Source organism: Convolutriloba macropyga, chromosome 13 (genome assembly GCF_964194025.1).
Source record: "Convolutriloba macropyga chromosome 13, txConMacr16.3, whole genome shotgun sequence".
In the NCBI taxonomy this organism is placed as follows: domain Eukaryota; kingdom Metazoa; phylum Xenacoelomorpha; order Acoela; family Convolutidae; genus Convolutriloba; species Convolutriloba macropyga.
This window is the reverse complement of record NC_134480.1, coordinates 8133057-8158554: the sequence shown is the minus strand read 5'-3', so window position 1 is coordinate 8158554 and position 25498 is coordinate 8133057. Positions and strand designations below refer to the sequence as shown.

At 36.9% G+C, this 25498-nt stretch overlaps 1 protein-coding gene across 1 annotated transcript; it reads right to left on the bottom strand.

The window, feature by feature from the left end:
• Positions 1 to 10128: 10128 nt before the first annotated feature.
• On the bottom strand, positions 10129 to 15652 carry LOC142352024 (uncharacterized). The gene is made up of 2 exons (XM_075404358.1): positions 15213 to 15652; positions 10129 to 10314 (listed from the first exon to the last, which is right to left on the bottom strand). Exons 1-2 carry the CDS (start codon positions 15550 to 15552, stop codon positions 10223 to 10225), a joined length of 432 nt encoding a protein of 143 aa, XP_075260473.1. The 5' UTR covers positions 15553 to 15652; the 3' UTR covers positions 10129 to 10222.
• Positions 15653 to 25498: the final 9846 nt, after the last annotated feature.

Below are 25498 nucleotides of genomic sequence, written 5' to 3'. Positions count from 1 at the left end.
CTGTACAAGAGCACCCTAATGCGCTATCATAGGTAATTTTTGATGCAAAAATCGAGGAACAACACCAAAAAATCTGTTTTTTGCCTTACTTAATTTTGGAGTTCTTGGAAATCATATCCAAAACCATAATAGAAAAATGCAAGAAATGATTTTTTTCAGACACTTGAGGCAATTAAAAGTATTTTCAGTTGTTTTGTAACCTTTATTGCATATTTTTCTCCAATTCACCGAGTACAAGAATTTAGATTATCATCAAAATTAAAAAAAAACCTTATTGTGAAGAACAATAGCTGATTTTTTAAATTTTGTGTATTACAATGAGTTTTCTGTTCCTCGTCTCGTCTTCCCAACCAAATGCTCGCAAAACCACTATGTTATTGCACCATTTTCTGTGAACAGGGTATTCGTTGCTTTACTTCTGATTTTGCCTCTAGAAACAATGTCTTTGAGTGAAATTTTACGGTGGTTTTGAATCTCCTTCTAACAGTTTTTTTTGTACAGACGTCTACAGTCTGTTGAAGTAAACATCATCCTTCTGTTACGAAATTGTAGCAGTTCACCTTGGTTGTCCTGTGAAACAGTTGTTTCACCAATTCAAACAAGTAGTTTGTAATAAACGCAGATAAACTCTTGAAAACTTCTTTTGTTTTAGTTAGACGAAAAACAAACTTAGCGGGCATAATCCGCAAAACTGTAAATGTACCGAAACAAGCACTATTCAAGAGTGCCAGATTGTGGTAATATATGCTAATATCGGACAACTTCAGGGCAACAATCATATGAAAGAAATGACGAAAAATATTTTTTTTTAAATTATTTTTTAATGCAGTTCTTGGCAATCATATCAAAAATCATAATAAAAAAATGTCAAAAATGACTTTTTTGAGAAACCTAAAAAATTATAGATTGGTTTAAAACTTTTTTGCCCTTTTTATCACTTTTTCTCAACTCACGGAATACAACAAATTATAATAGCATCAAACTGAAAAAAAGTAATTGTGAAGAACATTAGCTGATTTTTGTGTAATTGATTGAACTTTCTGTTACTCATTTTGTGTTCTGGACAAAATGCCCGCAAAACCAATTTCGCAATGAATGTGAACAGAGTGATTGTTGGTGTTGCTACTGATTTTGACTCTAGAAACAATATATTTGCGTGAACATTTGCGGTCGTTTCGATACATTTCCTTGATTCATTTCCTTAACACTTTTTGTATGGAACTCCACATCCTGTTGAACTGAAAATCAAATAGGTGCTAACACAAAAAATCTCAATTTACATTTCTTGTCTAGTGGAAACAGTTGTGTTACCCATTTCAAACATGTAAATTATTATAAACGCAGATAAACTCTGGAAAATTACTTTTGTTTTAATTAGACATAAAACAAACTGAGCGGGCATAATCCGCAAATATTATTAGATACCAAAACAACTACTATACAAGAGTGATAGCCTGTGCTAATATAAGACAACTTTGAGGCAACAATCAGATGAAGAAAGTGACAAGAAATATATTTCTCTAAAAACTTTATTTTAATGCAGCTCCTGGCTTTCATATCAAAGATCATAAAAACAGAATGCCAAAATTGACTGTTTTGAGAGATTTTAGAGTTGTTTCAGATTTTTTGTGGCCTTCATATTACATTTTCTCAACTCACGAAATAGAACAAATTTCAAAAGCATCAACCCGAAAAAAAAGGTAATTGTGAAGAACAATAGCTGATTTTTGTATAATTGAATGAGCTTTCTGTTACTCATTTTGTCTTCTAAACAAAATTCCCGCAAAACCACTTTAGAACCGAATCCATTTTTGTGAACAGAGTGGTTGTTGGTTTTGCTACTGATTTTCACTCTAGAAACAATATATTTGAGTGAAAATTTGCGGTCGTTCTGATCAAATCCTTTAACAATTTTTTGTATGGACCTCTTCATCCTGTTGAAATGAAAATCAACTGACTGCTAACAAAAAAAATTCTGTTTGCACTTCTTGTCCAGTTGAAACAGATGTGTGACCCAATGCAAACATGTAAATTATGATAAAGGCAGATAAACTCTTGAAAACAACTTTTGTTTTAGTTAGACGAAAAACAAACTTAGAGGGCATAACCCGTAAAAATTATTATGTAGCAAAAAAATTACTGTGACAAAATGATAGACTCTGCTAATGTAGGACAACTTCGAGGCTACAATCAATTGAAGAAATTGACAAAAAACATATTTTTTTAAATTTCTCGCTTAATGCAGTCCTTGGCAATCATATCCAAAATCATAAGAAGAAATTGCCAAAATTGACTTTTTTGCAAGACATGAGGCAACACAGGGTGGTTTCAGACTTTTTCATCTCCTTTATATTACACTTTTTTCTCAACTCACGGAATAAAAAAAATTACAATATCATCAAGCTGAAAGAAACGTAATTGTGAAGAACAATAGCTGATTTTTGTATAATTAAATGAGCTTTCTGGCACTCATTTTGTGTTCTGAACCAAAATGCCCGCAAAACCACTCTAGTATTGAATCATTTTTTGTGAACAGAGTGGTTGTTGGTTTTGCTACTGATTTTGACTCTAGAAACAAAATATTTGAGTGAAAATTTGCGGTCGTTTCGATTCATTTCCTTGATTCATTTCCTTAACACTTTTTTGTATGGAACTCCACATCCTGTTGAACTGAAAATCAACTGACTGCCAACAAAAAACTCTCAGTTTACATTTCTTGTCCAGTGGAAACAGTTGTGTTACCCAATTCAAACAAGTAATTTATGATAAACGCAGATAAACTCTTGAAAACTTCTTTTGTTTTAGTTAGACGAAAAAAACAATTTAGCGGGCATAATCCGTAAAATTTATAATGTACCAAAAACTCTAATATACAAGCCTGTGCTAGCATATGACAACTTCGAGGCAAAAATAAAATGAAGAAATTGACAAAAAATCTCTTTTTTTAAAATTATTTCTTAATGCAGTTCTAGTCAATCATATAAAAAACATAATAAGAAAACGCCAAAAATGACTTTTTCGAGAGACAAGGTGCCTCGCACAGACAATTGAATTTTTTTCATGTTTTTTAGAACTCCTTACGAATATTGTGACGTTATTGGTTTTCTTGGCAACCATAAGCAAGACCATGAATATTTATGGTCTTGGATATGGATGCCAAGAAATTGAAGTAAATAAAAAACTAACTTAATTTCTTTTTGGAAGGCTTAATGTAGTCAGAAGACGTTAATTTACCTGTTCCCCGTATTTTTTTGTATTTTTTGACTTTGACTTTTATGGTCTTACATGGCACCATAAATGTCTATGGTTTTGGATATGGTTCCCAAGACACCATGAACTTGATTTTTTTTTCAAGTGTCTTGCAGAGTTTTTTCCACTCAGAGTGCAATGTATGGGTGTTTTAAAAGCTTTTTAAGCAATGTTGACATTTTTGTATGGTCAGCTATATGGTTGCCAAGTTACCATATATGGCAACTTACATGGCACCATAAATGTGTATGGTCTTGGATATGGTATCTAAGAAACCATTGAAAAAAAAATTTAATGCCGTATCCAAATGCAATATTGCCTTTAGAGCTTTGTATAGCAAGCCAAAACACTTCGTTTTAGATTACTTCTAATTTTTTGCATGGTCTTGGACATGGTATCTAAGAAGCCATACACTCCATATATGACTTTGATATGGTATCTAAGATCGGTGTATGGTGGTCAACCCGGGAGCTTTAAAACATGCCCATTTTTAATTATTACTCAAAATTATCCCCTAGTTGAACGTGGCTGTTTGGTACCAAAGTGTACGTTGAGGATTTTTGCAAAGTTCACACCAGAATAGGTTTTGCAAATTTGTTCAGAGCTGCTTATGCGTTCTCCAGCATACACAGAAGCAACAAACTTTTTGTTTGTTGACAACAAAATATTTTCCGAAAGTAAAAACTTATTAAAAGATAATTGCTCGATTATTAAGTACAGTCCTATAAGTAATTTGAAACCGAACTTAAGTTTTTGGTTTTCTGGACTTTGACAGACTTGTTCCTTGAAGTTTAGATAATTAGACAAAAAAAGACGATTTTACCTCTATGCGGATCTTTTCCGCTAGCGCCCCACAGTAAGTTAGGCACCCCCCATTTGTATATGTTTAAACATTATGTATGCATTTGAGTTATTACGTACGAATACGTATGAGCAGGCATTTAGAAAATACTATTAGAGCGGAGGTTCGAAAATAATGTGTGTATAGCAAAAAGTCACTGCATATAATGTAAACATCGACCGGAAATTGTTCTCATTGCATTTTAGTGATAACGAGCTTTCTAAAGGGGTGTAATACTATAATTTTGTCGACAATTGTTAAAAATATGGTTGTTGATGTATTATACCAGGAACGATATTATGAAAATAAATAACTTTATCAGAAGGGAGTAAAACATTAATTTTTGTGGGGTGCCTAAATTTTGGATATATAGTACTGGGTGGGGGGGGGGGGGGGGGGGGAGGTGGCGGAAAAGATCCCTCTATGCTCAATTGGAAAGTTACTGGAATTTTTTGTGTTTTGTGATTGTTAAACAGTATAAGTTTCGCGACACCAGACAGGTCTCGACCAGATCAACACAAGTGTCCGTTGTGACGTACATATAATGTAAACATCATCAGAGATATACACTGACAGAACTAATTTTATCACTTGATAGTTATGAAATGCTGAAAAATATTAAAATGAAATCTTTCTAAGTTTGACTTCAGTATTGTTCGAAACCCCTGAGCCTAGTGCTACTTGACTTTTGCTACTCCGATGGCTGTAAAAAGAATCGTTATAATTACCAAATTTCATCAACTTTGGCCAGTTGTTTTAGTTTGCCAAAATCTCGAATTCTGCAAAAAATTGAAAAAAATTTTTCAGATTTTTGCAGGTACAGACCCCCTGGATTTCTAAAATCGGACCTGTTTGATATCTTTCTGAACATTTCGATGTAAATTTGTATATAACAGAGTCAAATTTTTCAAATTGAAAGGGACCAATCTTAGAATTTATCTCTGAAACTTTGATGACTTGGTTCAATATATAATCTTGATTCTACTGGCATTGTAAATCAGTAATGATTCGTAGCCATCACTAATAATATTTACATGTCAATCACGACTAATAGTCAACCGGAAAATAGGTACTGAACCATTTTATACTATGGTAGCAAGGCTCCGTACAGCAAAAATCGTGTCGTTTAAGCGTTATTTTTGCTCAAAACATTTGATCTGCGCTAAGGCGTGAGGAAGGACGTAGAATTCGAAGATTCAAACGAATTTTCTCACGGAGCTTACACAGAAAAGACGGTAAAGAACCTGTGTTTTTTAACTTTTTGCAACGGTTGCAGGTCAGCTTGTCCAATATCCGTGCACAAAAACTAAAATCAACTTAGCTCAAAATCAAAATCTAGTACACAGGTTGCATGCATATAAATGATATCGAAAAAGTAACAGGCATCTCTAGCGAAGAATTCTCACGATTTCTTTGAACTTTTGAAGAAATGGGACAAGATTTCTTGACAATAGTTAAACAATGAGTTCTGAAAAGCGCTCACTTATGTTTTGGGATACAAAACAATCAGATGAGTGGGAAACGATTAAATATTCAAGCAAGCTAGTAGATCTAGCTTACTTGGAAAAATTACAAAAAAAATTGATCTTTCAGGACCCTTTTTATAAACAGTGTGATGCTTCTGTGCATGAAAAATATATGTCACCAGTTTCTTCAAAAAAGAGCACGGGAGGTACCTGAGTGGTAATCAAATAGTACCGGTCTAAATCCCATTGAATTTTTACAGGTAATTTTGATGCAACAATTACGAAAACAGAGTTCTTCGAAAAAATTTGATAGAAAAAAATGACAGTTGTTGTAACAGTTTTGTGTGAAAACTGTGCAAATCGTCTAACAGAACAAAAAAAAACTCAAAGCGTAATGACCCGTTACTAGAAAACTAATTTTTGGAACTCAATGTACTATTTGTTGTTTGTTGCGCTCTTTAGAAGTTCTCTAGGTTTAGGTAGCGTTTTGGTACGATAGTGAACATTCAGGATTGCATTATTCACAGGGTAAACTACAAAATGTAAAGGCGTATTTAAAGTAGTATAATTCAGCTCGACCTTTTACAAAGATTTAATGCCAGATTTTTTAAATCAGTACCAATGAAATGACTTATATTTTCCGCTTGTGAACGTTCCCTGAGAGGATTTTAAACTCTTAAGTTACAGCACGTGCCATTACATAGTTAATAATTATTTAGAAAGGGAAAGTGGCTCTGTTTTATGCGTTCGCCCATAATGTTACAACCCAGCTCATCAACATTTCAGCTTAATTGTCTACCAAGTGAGGATGGTATAAAAATTTAAAGAAATCAATATCTTTTAAAACAACTTGTGCATGAACAAAAAAATTGCTCCTAACTCAAATCACACAGTGGACAAAGAATGCAAATTCAGAAGGCTCAGGAGATGTAACAATATTAAAAGTGCGAGACAAGACGAACAACAAATTCAAGTAACAAACACGAACTATCCCAAAAATCATGTTAGAATCATCCCAAAACTCGATGTCAATCTGTTGAAAAAAATTTAAAAACAAAGTCTAAATAGCGGCAGATAAAATCTAAACTAAACAAAAAACAAGTTCAAAATTCTTCACTAGAAAAGAATTGGAAGCAGTCCTTAATGAGATTTGGTAACAAGTAGAAAAAAAACAACAAAAATACGGGCTGACAAAAAAAATACACTAATATTTTTTTGAAAGCAATTGGTTCCAACGTACCGATAACACTTAGATATTTGGATATGAACTGAAATCTTTAAAACCAATTGTAATTCGATCATTTAAAACTCCGTACGATCAGACATTGCGACTTGTTAAGTTTTTTTATACGACTACAAAGAAATCCACTACAGAAAACAAACAGTAAAAGCAATTTTGCAAGAAAACTGCATCGAAGCCATTAAAACAATAATCTATTCTCTAAGAAGAAAATGTTTGGTTGCTCATTCTTTAAATGCCAAAAAAGTGATATGTGAGCCATCAATAACGAGACTAGGTAACAAGTAGACAGAAAAAGATAAAAAAAACATTGATTTGTTTTTTTTTAGTAAAAAATTATTTTAAAGGTCATGAAAAGGATACGAAATAACTTGAAGTAGCAAATTAGGTTTATTTATTCCCTTGAACTAAACCAATGAGACCTTTTTTGATCAGAATTTGTACTACGTTTACAAAGAGGACGTCAAATACAAAAAAATCAACATAAACTGTTTTCGAAAAACGAGCTTCGAAGCTATTAAAACTATATTGAATTCACTTTAATCATTCGATATGTTAAATTTTGCATTTCCTTAATGCATCGTTGTGATGTAAAACCGCTAATAAGTGAGTCCTGGTAACAAAGAGACAGAAATGACCAGAAAAGGCAGAGGTAAAAATAATTCTTTTTAAAAACGTTTGATATTAAAGTCATTAAATAAATCAGCAGAAATTAAATATTTTAAACACTTTCTATTGCTCCTCAAATTAAATCCCTTGAGAACGGTAATTTATCAGAAAATGTCAGACGTTAACAAAAATAACCTCTCATACAGACAAATCTCAAGGAAGAATTTTTTTTTAAAAAACTGGAGTTAAGCCCGTTATAACCATAATCATTTCGCTGAACTTTTTAGACTTCTTCAACGGCGCTTTTTTAAGATGCCCAGAGACCTCTATTTAACAAAAATAGGTAAAAAAAGAAAATAATTAATAAAGAGCAGAAGACGCAAAGTTAAGAAGTGTTCAAATTGAAAAAAAATTTTCAAGTCATTAAATCCATAAGTTATGGACTCAAGTCATTAAACAGGTTCCTTCTTTCCTCCAATGGAAGCCATTGAGAGTTTTCATTAATCAATTTGTGCTATACGTTCACCAAAGAAACTAAAACAATGATAAATTTAAAAAAAAAATTTGAGCAAAAAATTGGCGTCGAAGCCGTCAAACTGACAAATTCAGTAAACAATTAATTTTATTCCCCCACGCCTTTTTAAAATAGCCACAAAAGTGCTTTATGACTTGTATTTAAAATCTAGTTATCAAAACACAAAAAAACGCTTCAATGCTAAAATATATATATATATATATATATATATATATATATATATATATATATATATATACATATATATATATTTATTGAAAAAACGAATATTTTTAAAGTCGTGCAAATGTTTTAGCTGTAAATTGAAATATCTAAACACCATTCCCACAAGGAAACCACTAAGACCTGCCACAAATTAGAATTTTCCCTACTTTTAAAAAGGAACTGCAATTGCATACAAAATTAAGAAAACAATTTAATTTTTTATAAACAGTTGTCGATTTTAATAAAACAACAATTAGTTGACAAAAATGTAGATATGAGTGAGGCCAAAATAGGATACGTGACCTTTGATCAATGAGACTTGGTAACAAATAGGCAAAAAAGAATAGGATGAAATATGTAAAATAATCTCTTACATTACTTGAAAAATTTCTGTTTAATTTCATGAAAACAATTTGCTAACGAAAAAATTCAGTAAATAGGCGCATCTGTTTCTCCATATCAAGAAGTTATACCCTTGAGACATCTTTTCTATCAGAAAATCTCATAGGACTACAAGCAGAAGGGCAATTGAAGACAAACTGAATTGAATTGCGATAAATTCTTCTAGAAAACAGTGTCGAATTCGTTAAAACCATAATCTATTTCTGAAAAAATTGTAAGTTTAGTTGCGCCTATTTTTTTAACACCAAAAAAGTGATAAATGTTTTATCAATCGTTTGATAATGTAACAAAACCAGATAAAAAGAACCTGAAAAACGGGCACTTGTCAGAAAATCTTTTTTTGTGTTAAAATAGTAGTTTTAAAGTCAGAAAACAAACTTTTATTTAAAGGGTAAAGCCGTCATAGTGATAAACATTTACTTAATCTGAAGATGCCTCTGCTGAAAATTAGCTGCAATTTGACCCAAAAAAATAAGCGAAAAATTGTGGCAAAACACTATAATCCCATGTTCATTTTGAAAACGAATGAGTTTAAAAGTCAAAGCGACAGAAGCTTTCGACTAAAAAGAAATGTTCTGTTCTGTAATGAACAGAAAAAGTCGACATTTGTTTAAGAAAAAAAGACAGCCACTGATTACAATTAGGTTTTTTTTGGATTTTAGAATTTCACGATCAGACCACGGCTAGCCTTGCTATTACTCGTTGCACATTAAGAAAATGCAATAATTCCCGAATTATGGCATAGATAATTTGACCAGTTGAAAAGTTTCAGTTATCAAAGAAAAATGATGGTTTTTGTATAATTATTGAGATATTTTAACTAAAAACCCGCAAAGTTTCCAAAGTAAAAAAACTTCCAAATTTTGAACTTTCAAAAGATCCAATTTTTTTTCAACAGAGTACTCCCATTTTTTACTTTAACTGGTGAATGTGGTGAAAGCGGTAAAGTTTCGCAAATTTATTATTTTGCACTGCTTTCTTCGCATTCAACGCAAAAATAAATCTAACTGTCTTCTCATTATAATGCTTTTAGCCTTTTTTCACGTTGACACCGGGACCAGGAATGTGTGAATAATTGAAAATTTATTTACATTTCAATATACAAAACTTTATACAAAAATTATTAAAGAATATATAAACAGAATTCCGTTTAAGCTCCGTCAATTTTTTTATTTACAAGTATAACAATTTTTCTGGTTCTCGTTTCTTTTTAGATCACTACATTTATTTTTCATATTGAATTTATGCATCAATTTAACATTCAATATTTCTTGTTTTCAGAAGGTATGTTAGCGAGCGTAGAGTCGCAAAGCAGTAGCAATAGAATAAAAATTTATGGAAAGCGTCATTATTACAGTCATCAATACAATCACAGGAAATAGCTATTTGAATTTTTTGAATCTGAACAAAATTTTACACTTTTTACTATTCGGTTAAAGTATCGTGCGCTCATTTGGGCACCATTACGAGCTAGAGCACAACGCAGATCCAAGACTTTTAAAAAAAATTGCCCCTTTTCTTGGGCGAATTTTCTTTTTATATATTACCAAATTATTTCGTAATTATTCCTAATCCCCGGAACTTTAAAACAAGTTCTCGCTACAAAATTTATGACACCTGGTCTAGCTGGTATAATGATCATTAAAAGTTATTTAGGTTTAAACAAACTGATCACGTTAAGCATTGTTCAGAAAGTTGACAATTGCCAGAAATCCGGAGAGAATTAGCCAAGACATCGCCTCCTCTTGCGCAGTGCCAGACTTGTTTCCTAAACAAAAAACCAAAGTACATCAACAAATAGGATTACTTACGACAAAGATGCTCTTGGAAACTGCACTCTTCAATACTATAGTTGGGTTGTTGAAGCTCACCCCCTGCGTCGGCTAGAGGGATTGATATTAGCCGTTTTTTACTGAATTTATTAAGAATTTTGTTCAAATAGCATTTCAATGTCTCTGATAAGCGTTTTTTTTGTGTAAATTAATGGCTAAATCACATGCATTGATGTATACTGGGTCGAGGATTTGTCAAAAAAATGTAAGATTTGCGGTGAATAGCGGTGAAAAAAATTTCGCCGCAGAGCGCCTGCATCTTTTTAGCGATTAATGCGGTGAAAGCGGTGAATTTTTGTAAGATTTGCGGTGAATTTAGCGGTGATTTTTTTTGCAAAGTTTGCAATTCTTAGCAGTGAATTTTTTTCAACTCATTTGCCTGGTAGCTGTTAAAAAAATTCAACTCAAATCTTTCAAAAATTCACCACTTTCACCGAATTCACCGCGCTAAAAGATGCGGGCTCTTTGCGATGAAGTATTATTTTTTGACAGCTATTCACCATAATTCTTACATTATTTTTTTCGACAATTTGTCGATCACTGAAGATCACCTACCTTACCTTCAGCTGCCAAATCAAAAATTTTTCTTTTATTTGCTCTGATTAACGCAGATATCGCCGATTTTTAAAAATTTTTATACCAGAGCTTTCTTACTGTTTCCTAACTGAAACAGCACTCAGGCTGCTTTTTTGTCAACATCAATCCAGGCTCCAGACATCTTCCTTCTCAAACCTGACAAAGTTTTACACAGGTGACCTCCGACTATGAGTTGTAACCAATTCTCGCATTCCGAAAAAAAACAAAATGTTTCGTCGGTGGGGTAGCAAAAACAAAAAAGCAACTTATTTATTTGAGTTATCATCTCTAATGAAATACTTATGAAATACCTTTTTGTGAATTATATAGTTTCCGTTGCCAATTTTTCTAAAAAACCAAAAGTCTTCCATCTGTCAGCTGGTGGCTCAAAATAATTAAGTGAAAGGTTACGAAAATCAACGTCTTCACCTCAAACCTTACATAGTTTCATCAAAAAGTTGAGTCGATAGATAATTGTGCTAAAATAGCGGTGAAATTTTGTACGATTTGCAGTTTTTAGCAGTGAATTTTTTCACCGCTTTCAACGCATTGACCGCTATTCTTGCATTTTTTGCAATAATTTCTGCGGTGAACCTATTTGGTAAAATTAGTGATGATTTTTTGTAAGATTTGCGATTGTTAGCAGTGAATTTTTCGATCACCGCTTTCAACGCATTCACCACTTATCTCATTTGTTGCAATAATTTCTGTGGTGATGATATTTGGTAAGATTTACAATTCTAAGTGGTGAATTTTTATTTCACCGCATTCAACGCTAAAAATTGCAATTCTTACCTTTTTTCCACGCAATTCATAAATTTTTTAGCGATTTTTAGCGTTCAGAACTCGATCCGGAATCATCAGTATTCGCAAAGGGAATTGCTGCATGTTTGGTTACATAATTTTCGCAATATTATTCTCTAACTTAAATCGACGAGAAACATACATTGCCAGTTTTCGTCCAATAGTCTCAGAACAGATTTTTTTTCTGGAAACAGGTCACGCTCCGTCCACTCATAAATCTATATAGAACGCTCACATGAAGTTTTACCACCATTCAGTCTAGAAAATAGCCTCACCCCCGGAAACTGAGTCAACAAGACACCCGTTGCCATGACAACGTGGGGGTTCATTTCCTGTCTAAAATTAAGTGCTTTTCCTAAGGAGGCAATCATTAAAATATATCCGCAAAATATCATTTGAGGAATACTTTTTTCCTTCCCGTTATAGGTTAATTAGTTTTATCATACTCAGTTAGTTTCATTCATATCAAGTCCCCAAAACAGTGAAGGCATTGTCGAATGATTATAGTATAAGTTTTAAAGAGAAATATTATCGGAGTGAAATGATAAATGGGTGAAATAATCCTGTGAAAAGATAAGAGCTAAACAAATAGGGGTGAAATAGCGGGGCACCATTTTGATCTACTGCAAAATTGAAATTATTTCAACAATGCCCGCAAGCTTCTAAACTTAATTATAATTTATCTTTTTTTAGGTATGACAGCAATAAACCGTCTTCCTGACAGTTTTAAAATACTTTGAAACATTACAGATTTTTTTGACGGCACAATAGAAATTATTTTGGAAATTTTTAGTCCGCAATAATGGTATCCTTTGACCCTTAAAAACAGCCGATGAAATCTACTACAAATAATAAGAGGTGAAATTGGAGTGAAAGTAATTTTCTACTAAAATCAAGAACCTTCTCGAAGCAAATCTGTAAGAAAACCTGTTTGGATAACCAAAAACAGTTTAGCATTTTTTTTCAAAAAATTATGAGGCTTTTTTGAAAAAAAAACACTAAACTGTTTTTGGTTATCCAAACAGGTTTTTTTTACAGATTTGCTTCGAGAAGGTTCTTGATACCAGGGAATACGGATCGTCATTAAAAAAACGGCACTTTGCAAGAGCTCGATTTGTATATGAATCATAATATGTTTGAATGACAAATATTATAAGAATTGGGGTAACTAGCGCTTAAAAAATATTTTTTTATGCTACCGCCTTTGCCAGCGACGAGTGAAATAAAAGCGTTGAATTTTTGTAATAGTTCATAATCAAGTACCATAGTCAGCAGAAGAACATCTGAATGATTACAGTGTCAGTTGTACAGAGGATTAGAATAGGAGGGAAAAGATGGATTGATGAAAAAAATCCTGTGAAAACATAAGAGTTTAAACAATTAGGAGTGAAATAGCAGCATCCCATTGTGATCTACATTTTAGTTGAGACTATTTCAAACAATGTTGTCAGGCTTCTGAAATTTAATTATTATAGAAATTTTTTATTGGTAAGACAGTGCTACACAATCTTTCTGAAAATTTTGAAGTATTTTGAAAAATTATGGGTTTTTTCTGCACAATAGGACTTATTTTGTGAACTTTTAGTGCGCGGTATCAGGTTTTTTGGAACACAAAAGACGATCGAGTAATTGTAGCACAAAAATAGTAGCTGAGAAGGAATTCGATGAGTGTTTGCATTCAAGTTATGAAAATTTTCCTGACTCAAAGATGATGCTCAAAAGCCGTTAGTTAACCAATTTCGATAGTTAAAATTAAATAAGTAAAAAACCCCCGAAAGGTACCAGGAAACGCCGATCATCAATGAAAACGCTGCTCTTCGCAAAAAAATGATCTGAGTTTGAATCGGAAAAATTGTTAGAATTGGGGTAACTAGCGCTTAAAATAAGATTTTACAAAATTTTCACTATCACCAGCCACGAGTGCGGTAGAAGAGGTGTATTTTTGTTATAGCTGCATTGACTCCTGGAGTTAAGTTTTTATTTGAACCGCATTTACCGTAACTGCTGCAAAATTTTAACTTTATTACCCAAATTTGAACCCTGCTCTTGAAAACTTATGATTTTTGTAGACTCTTACAATTTGTTCTTTTAATCTTTTTTGCATTTGATTGGGACATGGTGATAAAATATGGATTTTATTACTTGGGTAAAATAACTATGAGTCGCAGGTAAAAATAACTAAGTATCTGTACCAGTTCCGAGAAATTGATAGTACAGAACTCAGTTTCTTGCATCAGATTCGAAATAGGTGATTATGAAACGAAGAGAAAGCAATTAATCTAAAATAATAACAGTAGTAAAAATAGAATGCTTCTCACAAATTCAGTTTTTTTCGTTGCCAAGTCTAATACTGAAATTGCTTGGATTGTGTTGCAAGCCTTAAAGCATGCTCCTCTAAACAAAAAATTTCTATGAATTGGTTTAAATTGAAAAACTGTAAAAATTGAAAGACAAAAGTTTGAAGATAAAACCGAGAAAAAATAATGCATTTTTAAATCTTTTTTACTGCTATTGTCTTAAAGACAAACAACTTTTATCAAAAAATTACAAAATTACAGAAAAAATAGCAAGCAAATAGAAACGTAACCGGAGACAGTTAAGATACAGTAAACCTTTTGCAATAATTCAAAACTGATTATCTTGTAATTATCAGTAAAACAAAAAATTTTAGTGAAAAGCGAACGAATATAGCAAGTAGAAACTTCTGAATGCGTTGCCCTGTAAAACTAACAGATACAAAACAGATGAAAAATTAATAAATTATTTGAAAAATTGACATCAGTTTGTTCGGTATGTTCGAATTGAAACGTTTGATAGCTTCGGTATGTTTGGTTATTTAGATTCGGCATGCTTTATATTGAAACGTTAAAACTGATTTTAAGCAAAAAAAATGGATATTCGGTTCTAAAACTAAAGAAGTTGTCGTTATGTTTGGCTTCACAGATTCGGTATGTTTGGTTTGCAACATAAGATGACGCTGTTTTTTCCGTACCGAAATTAGAGTCATTTTTTTACAATGTAGCCAAATGATTGCTTTCTAACCACCCGCTGGAGCTTCAAACTTATCTTTTGAAGTTTTTTTCCTCAAAAAACTACAAACCTGTTAATTTTTATCTTTAGCTCAATGATAAATATAAGTTTTCTAAAATAGTGTTGGTTATTGTTTTTCAAGTTAAAAATTTTAACACTTTCTAAACATCAATGAGGATTTATTTTATTAAATCACAACCACTTTTTGATAATATAATCGTTAAAAGTCAAGAATGTAAGTAAGCCATTTTCATGATTTCTTGTGGCTTGCAACCAAAAACACAGAAGATTTTATAATTTTAAATAGCAAACATACCAACAATTTTTACGTTTAAGATCAAACATACCCACGATTTCGTACGTTTCGGAACAACGATTTCAGGACAAGGGTGGGAATTCTGTTGATTTCGTGAAAATGACTTGCCTTGATAAATGACGGAGAGAACTTGACTTGTGACGATTCCACCATCATTCCCTCTGCAGTCCCTTTCTGTTCCGACTGTGAAAGTTGTTTCCAGACTCACCGAACGATCAGCTGGCAATTCAGTCACGTTCACTGGGAAACTGCCCCGGGTGAATGATACCTGCCTCAGTTGCCCCCCATCTGTGTAACTGTAGACAATCACAGATCCATTGTCGAAGTTGGCAGTGTCGTTGATATCGAGAAAGAGAACGTTGTCAATGTCCGTAAAAATGAAGTCCGTTTCTTGGAGTTTTGGCTCTGAAACACGACAAAAAATATTAAAAACCAGGTTTAACCACATAATTCAAAAGATTAAAAATTTACAACTCATATAATGGCGTCTATGAAAAGCAGTGGACAGAAAAATGATATAAAAATGAAGTTTTTATAGAATTCCTAAAAAGTTTGGAAAGGTTCATTTATGGAAAAGTTGTAGTCATAGAACTTCCAGTTATAAAAAAACTGTAGTTTTAGCAATACTTTAATTCTTTTTTTTTATTTATGAAGTTATTGATCCATAATATGAAAGTTCTAAAAATATAAAACTTTCTAAGATTAAAACAACCCGAGAACTGGTCTGAGACATTTTTAAACATTTTTTTTCTGGTTTTAGGTTCCCTTGAAACCATACACGAAGCACAATGCGATTTCTTGAGACTTTGGTGCTTCAAAATCATAGACCTGTTCTAGGAAGAAACGACAACACAGAACAAAATTCAGTTCAAATTTTCGTTTCAACGTCTTCACGGTCGTCCTTGGTTCAGTGTCATTTTTGATAATGTTTTGTATGTTGCGTTATTAGAATTTCGCATTTATGGCCTAGCATTTTGCAAAAACTTAATTTTCAAGTGAAATAACCCGTCAAGGGAAGCATTGTGGCCATTTCATAATTCCCCTCAATTTTCCTAAATGGACAAACGAAATGAATCAAAACCATCAATTTTGTAAATAACGTATAATTGGTTATTTGGAAATATAGATTTTTTTTCATGCCGCTTAGCAATAAATTGCCATTGCGTTCTTCTCGTCGTTCAAAAATTACAATGAATAAATATTTGCATTGTTTTATTTCACACTTTATAGTCACCCCAAAAAATTGCAAGACAAGGACGTATACGGACGACAATTTTTGAAAAATTTTGAAAATTCCTGTTGAAGAATTTGCTATTTGTTTGGGCCTGGGGATGATACTAATGGGGATGAAAACAATGTGTAAAGGTGTAAAACCACTCTTTCGTTTAGGATTCAATTCAAAACGATATTAGTATAGCAACGTCTATGCAAGCAAAGTACAATCCAATAACGTATTAACATTGGTACGATAATAGCAACAAGTCAGAGTTTAGACGGCAAGGTTTTTTTTGATGCTCTTTTACTGGTTTTTTGTCTGATGTCATTGACGTCAGAATCAGTTCATAATCGATCAACAATCGTCTAGAGAACCTAAAAATATTAAGCCTAAAACCGCCTTATTCGATACATATCATGGTATTATTTACTTAAAATTAGGTTATACGAACTTTTCCGGAACTTTTTATGTATATTAGACGCAATTCTATACGTAATTTAAATACTCGATTCTGATTGGTTAATATTTTCGCTTAGATTTATTTAGTTACTAACATCCTCCGGCCCAGAAGAAGATGTTGGGAGAATTGGTACTAATTTTACAAGCGGGCGAACGAGCGATCCGGAGGACGTGCGCAATACGGCGGAGCGTGCGACCAAACAAACAAACAAACGAAGTTCAGTGATCCGAGCAGTGGGGTAGTAACCCCTTGGGTTGGTCTCTTCAATTACCCAAACCAAATCACCGGTCTTAAGGTGATGCTCGGCAGGCGTCTGCCACTTGGAACGTCGGTTCAGCGCCGGTACGTATTCTTTGATCCAACGAGACCAAATAGCGTTAGCGTAAGACTGCGCGCGGGCGTAACGTTTACGGTGATCAAACTCATCTACGCCAATGATGGAAGGGAGACTACGTGCTTGGTTACCGAGGAGAAAGTGATTAGGTGTTAATGCTCCTAGGTCGGACGGGTCGGCGCTTACGGGCGTTAGCGGACGTGAATTAAGTGCATGTTCGACCAGACAAAAAGTGGTATTTAAAACCTCATCTGTGAGGCGACGTGTTCCAAGGATTGTGTAAAGTACGCGCTTAAAACTACGTACTAGCCTCTCCCAGATGCCACCCTGGTGAGGCGCACTGGGCGGGTTGAACCTCCACTTGATGCCTTTGTGGGCAAGTTCTACAGCGATGTTGATGGTGTTCCACTTTTCGATGTTCTCGCGTAGTTCTTTTTCCGCGCCAACAAAGTTAGTGCCGTTGTCTGACCAAATAATGGCTGGTGTACCCCGACGGGAGACGAACCGCTCCACTCCCATTACACACGAACTGGCGTCCATGGACGGAACGATTTCAACATGAACGGCACGAGTAGTTAAGCATGTGAAGAGGAAACCCCACCTCTTCTCGGTAGTCCTACGTACAGTAACGTAAAACGGGCCGAAGTAGTCGACCCCGGTGTTCGTGAAGGGAGGAGACTGGTATGCGAGTCTTTCTACTGGGAGGTCAGCCATGATGGGTTGAATAGTGGCAGCGCGGAACATCCTGCACGTAAGGCAGTTAGATTTAATGGAACGTAGTGAGGAGCGTAATTTAAGGATGGCATAACGTTCTTGTACTTTTGCCCGCAGGTAATCAATACCCTGATGATGATGTTTAACGTGGGTGTGCCTGAGGAACAACTTCACAAATGCATGGCGTGCGTCCAGAACGATAGGATGTTTTACGTCAAAGTCAACTTCGACCAACCGCTTGATGCGGCCTGCCGATCGGATTAGACGGTTTGGCCCAATAAAGGGAGAAAACGGGGCAATACGGCTGCTCCGTTTAACGGGTTTGTTTTCGAGAAGATCTTTTCTCTCTGCATTGAATGACTCCCCTTGCACAAGATACTGGAGATGACGCTCGGCTTCGTCAAGCTCCGTGGGGTCTATGATGCTACCATCGACGTTACGGTAACATTCGTGAGAAGGTAACAAGCGGAGTGCGTACGCTGTTATCCGTAGCAACTTCTGATAAGAACTGTACTTATCGAAGGGAATTAGTTGCGGGGGCGGTTCCTTAGTTGACTTGGTTACAGATGCGGCCAATGATGTATTGGTTTCGTCAGTTTCCTTAGTTACTATACCAAGTTTGATGTTTTCAACTACTTCGATGCTTGGTTCGAACGGGAATTCCTTGGTTCTTAAGAAATCTGGACCCCTCACCCAGCTACTTGATTGCAAAACCTCAGCGGACATACCACGAGTACCGGCATCTGCTGGATTATCGCTTGAGGCAACGTGGTTCCATTCGTCAACGCTAGTGTGTTCTAAGATTTCGCAAACACGGTTTGCAATAAAAATTGGGTGCTTGGTTGCAGAGTTAAGCCATTGCAAGACAGTGGTGCTGTCGGTCCACATGAAAACCCTGTTGAATTTTACTGTGAGAGCTCGACAGATATCTTGTTTCAATCGAGCGGCCAGTAGCGCTGCCTGTAATTCCAGCTTTGGAACAGTCATGACCTTCATAGGTGCTACGCGAGCTTTACCCAGGACAAACGCAAGCTCTGTTTGGGGCCCACTCAAGGTAGTTACTCGAGCTCGGAGAAATGCAACAGCGCTGAAGACCTCTTGGGAACTATCGCCAAACATGTGTAGTTCCAGGTGTTTAAAGTTTCCCGAAAAGTAGCTCCTCGGTATAGTGATTTCTGCAAGCTTGGGTAGTTCTACACTCCATTCGAGGAACCTTTCAACAGTGTCTTTTGGTAATTCTTCATCCCAGTGCTGCCCGCTGACACGCCAGATGTCCTTTAGTAACAATCGGGCACCAACAGTAAATGGTGCCACTAGGCCGATGGGATCAAACACCTTAGACACTAGGCTCAATACCAAGCGTTGTGTTAAAGACTTAGTTACTGTACTGGAGGTACCCCGACTCACAACTAGAGTATCATTGTTGTGATCCCATTTCAACCCAAGCACGTGCGAAGATTCGTCCTTAGATGAGGCAATTACTTTTGGTTTGGTGGACTGAGGTGACCCATCAATTCGATCAGCCAGATTTGGTACATTGCTTACGAACTTAGTAAGCTTGAACCCACCTAGATGGAGAAGTTGCACCAACTCCTTCGATCTTTTGAGAGCCCTCTCAGGTGACTCCACCGAATCCAAGTAATCGTCCATGTAGAAGTTTTCTAGGACGGCTTTGGTTGCTTCCGGGTACTGAAGAACATTGTCTCGGGCCGTGCGTTGCAGTGCATAGTTAGCGCATGTGGGCGAGTCTTTAGCCCCGAATATATGGCGCGTGTATTGATACACTACAACATTTGTTGTGGGGTCCTCCCGCCACAAAAAACGCAGTGATGGCTGGTCCCAATCAGGGACACCCACTTGGAGGAACATACCCTCGATATCTGCGGACACGGCAAATTGATGTTGACGGAACCTAAGTAGTACATGGATTAGGTTTTGGAGCAGGTCGGGGCCAGTGAGCAAAGATTTATTCAAAGAAGTACCGTGGAAATTTGCTGCACCATTTAATACCCTACGCACTTTCCCCGGTTTGTTCGGATTGATTACGGGATGATGTGGTAGGTACCACTCTTTATCCGACCGCTGCTCGACCTTGTGAGAATCAGGGACTGTAATCAAGTAACCTTTTTCCAAGTCCTCACGGATGGTATTAGCATAATTTTCTTTCAATGATGTATCTCTCGAGAGCCGCTTTTCGAGAGACTTGAGTTGTACCAGTGATGAAAAGTAGTTATTCGGGAGTTGGATGTTGTCATCAACCCATAACATACCGACATCGTATCTTTGGCCGTTATGGAAAGTTGTTGTTTCAAGTATTTCCTGCGCGCGAGCATCCGCTGCGGATCGTGGGTCAACTTGCTTGAACGCGCCGTACGATTCCATATCATACCAAGATTTAACCTGACAAGCTAATTCAAAATCCTGTTCAATATTGGCTTTGAAACACGTGGAGACTAAACTTGAACTTGACGGGAGTGGGCCACTTAAAACCCAACCTATGGGTAAGCGGACAGCGAATGGTGAGCACTTTTCGTCGGCTGAAAAATACTCTAACGGGCGGATGGCATGGTAGACATCCTGTTCAAGTATCATCTCAATTTCTCCATAGCTATATCTTACTGGATCTAGAACTGCCAAATGTGGGTAAGTTTCCTGCATGGACTTGACGTCAATGATGTCAGAACCTACGTTTAATGTTTCCCTCACGTAGGGACGCACAGTGAATGCTTCGAAGTCTTGGTCTTTATGAGGTGTCACAGTCAATTGAACCACCTTTGTGTCTATGAGTTCTTCCGTGTTTATACCCTTGACGGTCAGTTTTAATGCGGTACCCTGCAAACCGAGTCTGGCTGCGAGACTATCGGACACCCAAGAGTTACTGCAAGCGGTATCGCATAAAACCAACGCCGTTGTACTAGTGCCAGAAGAATTAGTAAGTTTCAGTTCCGTGACCTGAAGGAGGCCTTTAACATCCGTCACGGAAGACAAAGTGGTTGTTTTGCTTGGTTGCTGTTGGACCGTAGATGGCCTACTTATACCTGCGTTCGACTTCGAAGTATCGATGTTGTTGTTTGTTGAGGGTTTAGCTGGAAAAACCCTTTCAGCTCCATGAAGTAAGGTGTTATGGGAGCTGTTGCAACCATCTTTACTACATTTACGGGGACTTGGGCATTGCCTAAACATGTGTTTATCACGCAAACAAGAGAAACAGAGCTTTGCCTCAGCCACGACCTTGGCTCTCTGTGTGGGGGTCTTTTCCTTAAAGACACGGCATTTCCACAACCGGTGGCTGCCTTTGCATACAATGCAACTAGAGATTGATGTTGACGAAGATCTCTGTTGCGGCTTAGGGTTACTCTTCTGTTGCGTATTTGCAGCAAATGCCTTTGAAGCAACTTTTGATCTTGTTACTGAGTTGTTGGTATCCTCAGTCCTTGCTTTAGTTGCGGTATTCTTCATTAAATCGTGCGCTTCGGCCTTCTCTTTTAACCAATCGTTGAAATCAAGAAGAGTAGGTTTCACCCAATGCTTTTTGACCGTGAAGAGTGACCATGACTCCTTCATATTGGGTGGTAGCTTCTGTACGACAGTGTTGAGAAGCGCAGCACTCTTTAAATCCGAATCATATGACAGCGATTTAAAAACCCCGACAAGACTTGAAATGCACCCCGAGTAGTTAATGATGTTATCGCTATTGTGCATCTTCAGTGGTGGAAAGCTGTTGAGTTTGTCCAAATGTGCACTTACAACCGCCTGTGGTTGGCCAAATTTACGTTCTAAGGTCCTCAGTGCGTCTTTGTACATTGCGCCGCAGTAGGCGAACTCAGCTATAGCTGTTTTAGCTTTACCTGTTACGAGGGTCTTAAGGTATGTCAATTTTACATCATCAGTTAAGGACTGAGAGTCAATTGCGCTTTTAAACTGACCATACCATTCGTGCCACTGTAGAGGATCCCCACTGTATTGTGACAACTTCCATTCGGGTAGTGGGTCATTCCTCTTGCTAGATAAGGCGTCAGTGAATGCCTTAATCAAGCTTGCATTTTCAGATGCTGGCGCTGAAGGCGTGGGATGCGGTGGGCCACCCCAACACAATGGTATCGGAGCAGTATGCCCGTATGTTGGATGTATAACCGGCGTGACGAAAGGTGGCGCGATGTTAGTAGTTGTACTAAAGGGGTTAACAGGGATGCTACAGTTTGCTGCGTGGTTGCTATTTGGATCATGTTGTGCACTCTTTTGCAAGATGGGATGGATGACGGTGGGGTTAGCTGTGCTTGGGGGTAGGTACGGTTGAACATTTTTGATGATGGTAGCGTTATTTGTCGCCTGGTTTACATTTGGGGGCTTATCCTGAGGAAAACTCCACAAGTTTAGATCAAGGTTACAGTTCAGGGGAGATTTTTGTGCTGTAGGACACGGTACCAGGCGGGTTTGAGGCGATTGGACAAAGTTTTGCTGTGGAATGTTTGGGACGGGTAGGTATGTTGCTGTGCTCGCTGGGATGGGCAACGGAATCACGGGAGATTGAGGATTAAATAATTGTTGAGGCGGGATTACGGGAGTTGGGTTCAAGAGTGGGTTAAGAGGTGGAGGGACCTTATGCGGGGAATGGGCAATAGGGATTTGTGTTTGGTGTGTAATGTTACTTTGAGGTGGATTCTGTTGTTGCGGATTATGAGGCTTCGACATATGTAATTGACAAGGTACACTGGAGCTTTTTGGACCCAAGAACTGATTTACCTGTGGGTTTGCTGAAAAATCAGGTACAAAAATGGAGTTCGTTGGTGCCATAAAGGGTGTCGGTGGCCGGGGAGGTTGCATAGGTGGTTGAGGTGGTTGGAGTGCGACATTTTGTACGTCGACTGGTACTTGGTTCACGTCACCACTGCCTGAGGGACTATGTGCCCTTTGATCAATGAGTGATTGCTGCAGTTGAGCCTGGAGATATTCCCGATACAAAGCTTCCTGCTGGGCAACAGAAATTGCAACTCCTGGCCGTGTGTACTGAGAAAGCATTTCAAGATGATGTAAGTTATCGGCAACATTACTTGGGTTTTCTGGAGGATTACTAGGGGAAGTATCTTTAACAGGAGGGTCGGCGGTTGCTGAACCAGGACGAGAAAAGTTTAACTCACTTGAATTACCTGCTGGAAACGAATTTACCCAATCCTGAACAAGTCCCTGACTTCTATCTGATCCCCTATCTTTAAACAGTTTCAGTTCACTTGAGTGGTGACTAAACAATGAATGATTGTCCATTAAATCAGCCTCATCTATTTTGGCTGCTGCAACACGCTGGCGGTGGTCTTCCTCCAATTCTTGAAGTGCCATCTGTTCCATTTGTATTTCAAGCTCCTTTTTTCTCATGGCAATTTCGTGTTTTTGTTTAGCGAGGCGCATGGCAGCTTGTTCTTGTTTCTCGGCCTCTTCGCGTTTTAGTTTTGCCATGAGAAATTCATGTTTACGCTGGCTAGACATTGATGATGTTGTTCGGCGTGAACTTTTCTTTGATTGGCCTTGAGGATTAACGCCCTCACATACGGTGTCTCGGTCAGCAACTGAGTCAATATAGCTTCTAGCCGCAAGCAAGAATTTATCATTGTTCTTGGTTTTATCATCCAACCATTGCTCAAGGACAGGGTAAATTGAATCTGGGTTCTCCGCTTTACTGGCTAAGTCAAATAGTTCTTCATTCTTCTGCACTAGTTTACTGAAAACATCCTTCAACTTAGAAACCAAGCGTTCAACTTTAACCCTCCTGTCTTGACGATCTATGGCATCTGTGATGTCCTTATGGATGTTACATAACTCAGATTCGAGATTAGATCTTGCATTAAAGAGCTTTTTCAATTTTTCTTGCTGTTCGGCCATGATATTGAAATGGCTAATTTATCAATGTAGAGTAACTTTCAACCAAACACGTGGAATGAGGGTTATACCGAACCCAAATGACGATGACTTGATAATCAAGACGTCGAAGAGCAGAAAAGAAGTTACCGAGTGATGAATTACTCGGCGAAAGTGAGCAACAAAGTGGAGAGGGCGTCTAACGTGCTTGAAAGCAACATGAGACAAAACAGGAATACAGGCAACCGGGGAAAGAGGACTGGCTGGAAGAAGCACGACGAAACGGGAAACGAAGCGGACGGGGCGGGAAGGACGGGCGAACGGCGCGCAACGCAACAGGGAACGGAACGGAACTGGCGAAAACGCGGGTAGTAAACGGGCGACGCAACGGACGGGACGGAAACGCTGAACGAGCGACGCACGAAGAAACGAGACGGGCAGAACGGAGGCGTTGAGCGAGTAACGCGCAACGAAACGGAAAGGCGGGTCGGAACGGGCGGGATACGATTACGCAGCGAGCGGGGAGGTCGAGAACCACTATGCTAGCAGACCACAGCAACAAACTCAACCAAACAAACTAGCCGTAACTCCAGAACAAACTTAAGTCACACCCTAGGGAGAAGGAGAGATGCTACTGCAAGAGACAAACTAGCACAAGTCAATATGAGGCTTAACATATGAAAATAACAAACTAAATTACGGCAAATAGTAGTATACTAAAAGGATGAAAAGAGCAAGGAAATTACTAGCCGTAACTCCAGAACAAACTTAAGTCACACCCTAGCAATAATCAAACCTAAACAACCGATCAGCATACCAACAATATTAAACAAACTACAGCAAATATTAATTAATATGCAGCGCTTTTGTGGTCTATGGAAGCTGGAAAAATGAAGAAACAATCTAGCCGTAACTCCAGAATAAACTTAAGTCACACCCTAGAAGGCAACAAACCAAACCAACTAACAATCATACAGATACACGCAAACATACAGCAGCAAGAACTAATATACTACAACAGGGGGGCTAGTAAGTTAGTAAAGTTGAAAAAGTCCAGGACAATCCAGCCGTAACTCGAGAATAAACTTAAGTCACACCCTAGAAAGCTATAAGACCTAAACAACAAACCAGCATACTAGCATACTCAACATACTACAGCAAAAGCAACAACATACTTCATCACATATGACATACTACATCGAAAATCTGAAAAGTAGCGAAGAAAACGGAAATCGAAGTTTTGGGAGAGCGACGTTATTGGAAAAAAAGCGGAACACGGTTAATTGACGAGTGAAAGAACAAAAAGGACCTCAACGAAACGTTAAATAAACGAGCGACGGAACAAATACTGGAATTTGATAAAAAAAAATTTTGTAGGCCGGAGGATGTGAATTTTCACAGATTTTCTGTGTGTATTGAGTTTCACTCAATTGACGAGCCTTCTAATTGAAAAATCAAAATTTTGACAAATTTGTCAAAATTTTATGCTCTTGTCCAACTTTTTCTCATGATTTGGTCAATTTTCTTTGCAAATTCTTGATTACGGAACGGTAATCCAGTAAACTGGACGGTTTTAAGCTTGAAAAAACGGTTTGTCAATATTTGGTATTGATTTTCTAAGGTTTTAAGAATTGCATCAAAATTGACCAAAAATTTTCAAAATTGAACATTTTAGCACAATGTTTTCTCGGTTTTCTCTATATCAGAGGTAATTTTTTGATATACGATCCGATTTGGTCACTGTTTCTCAAATTTTTTGGTTAACCTACTAAAAAATTCCAAAATCGAACTTTTTTGCTCTTAAAAAATTGGACTGTGGG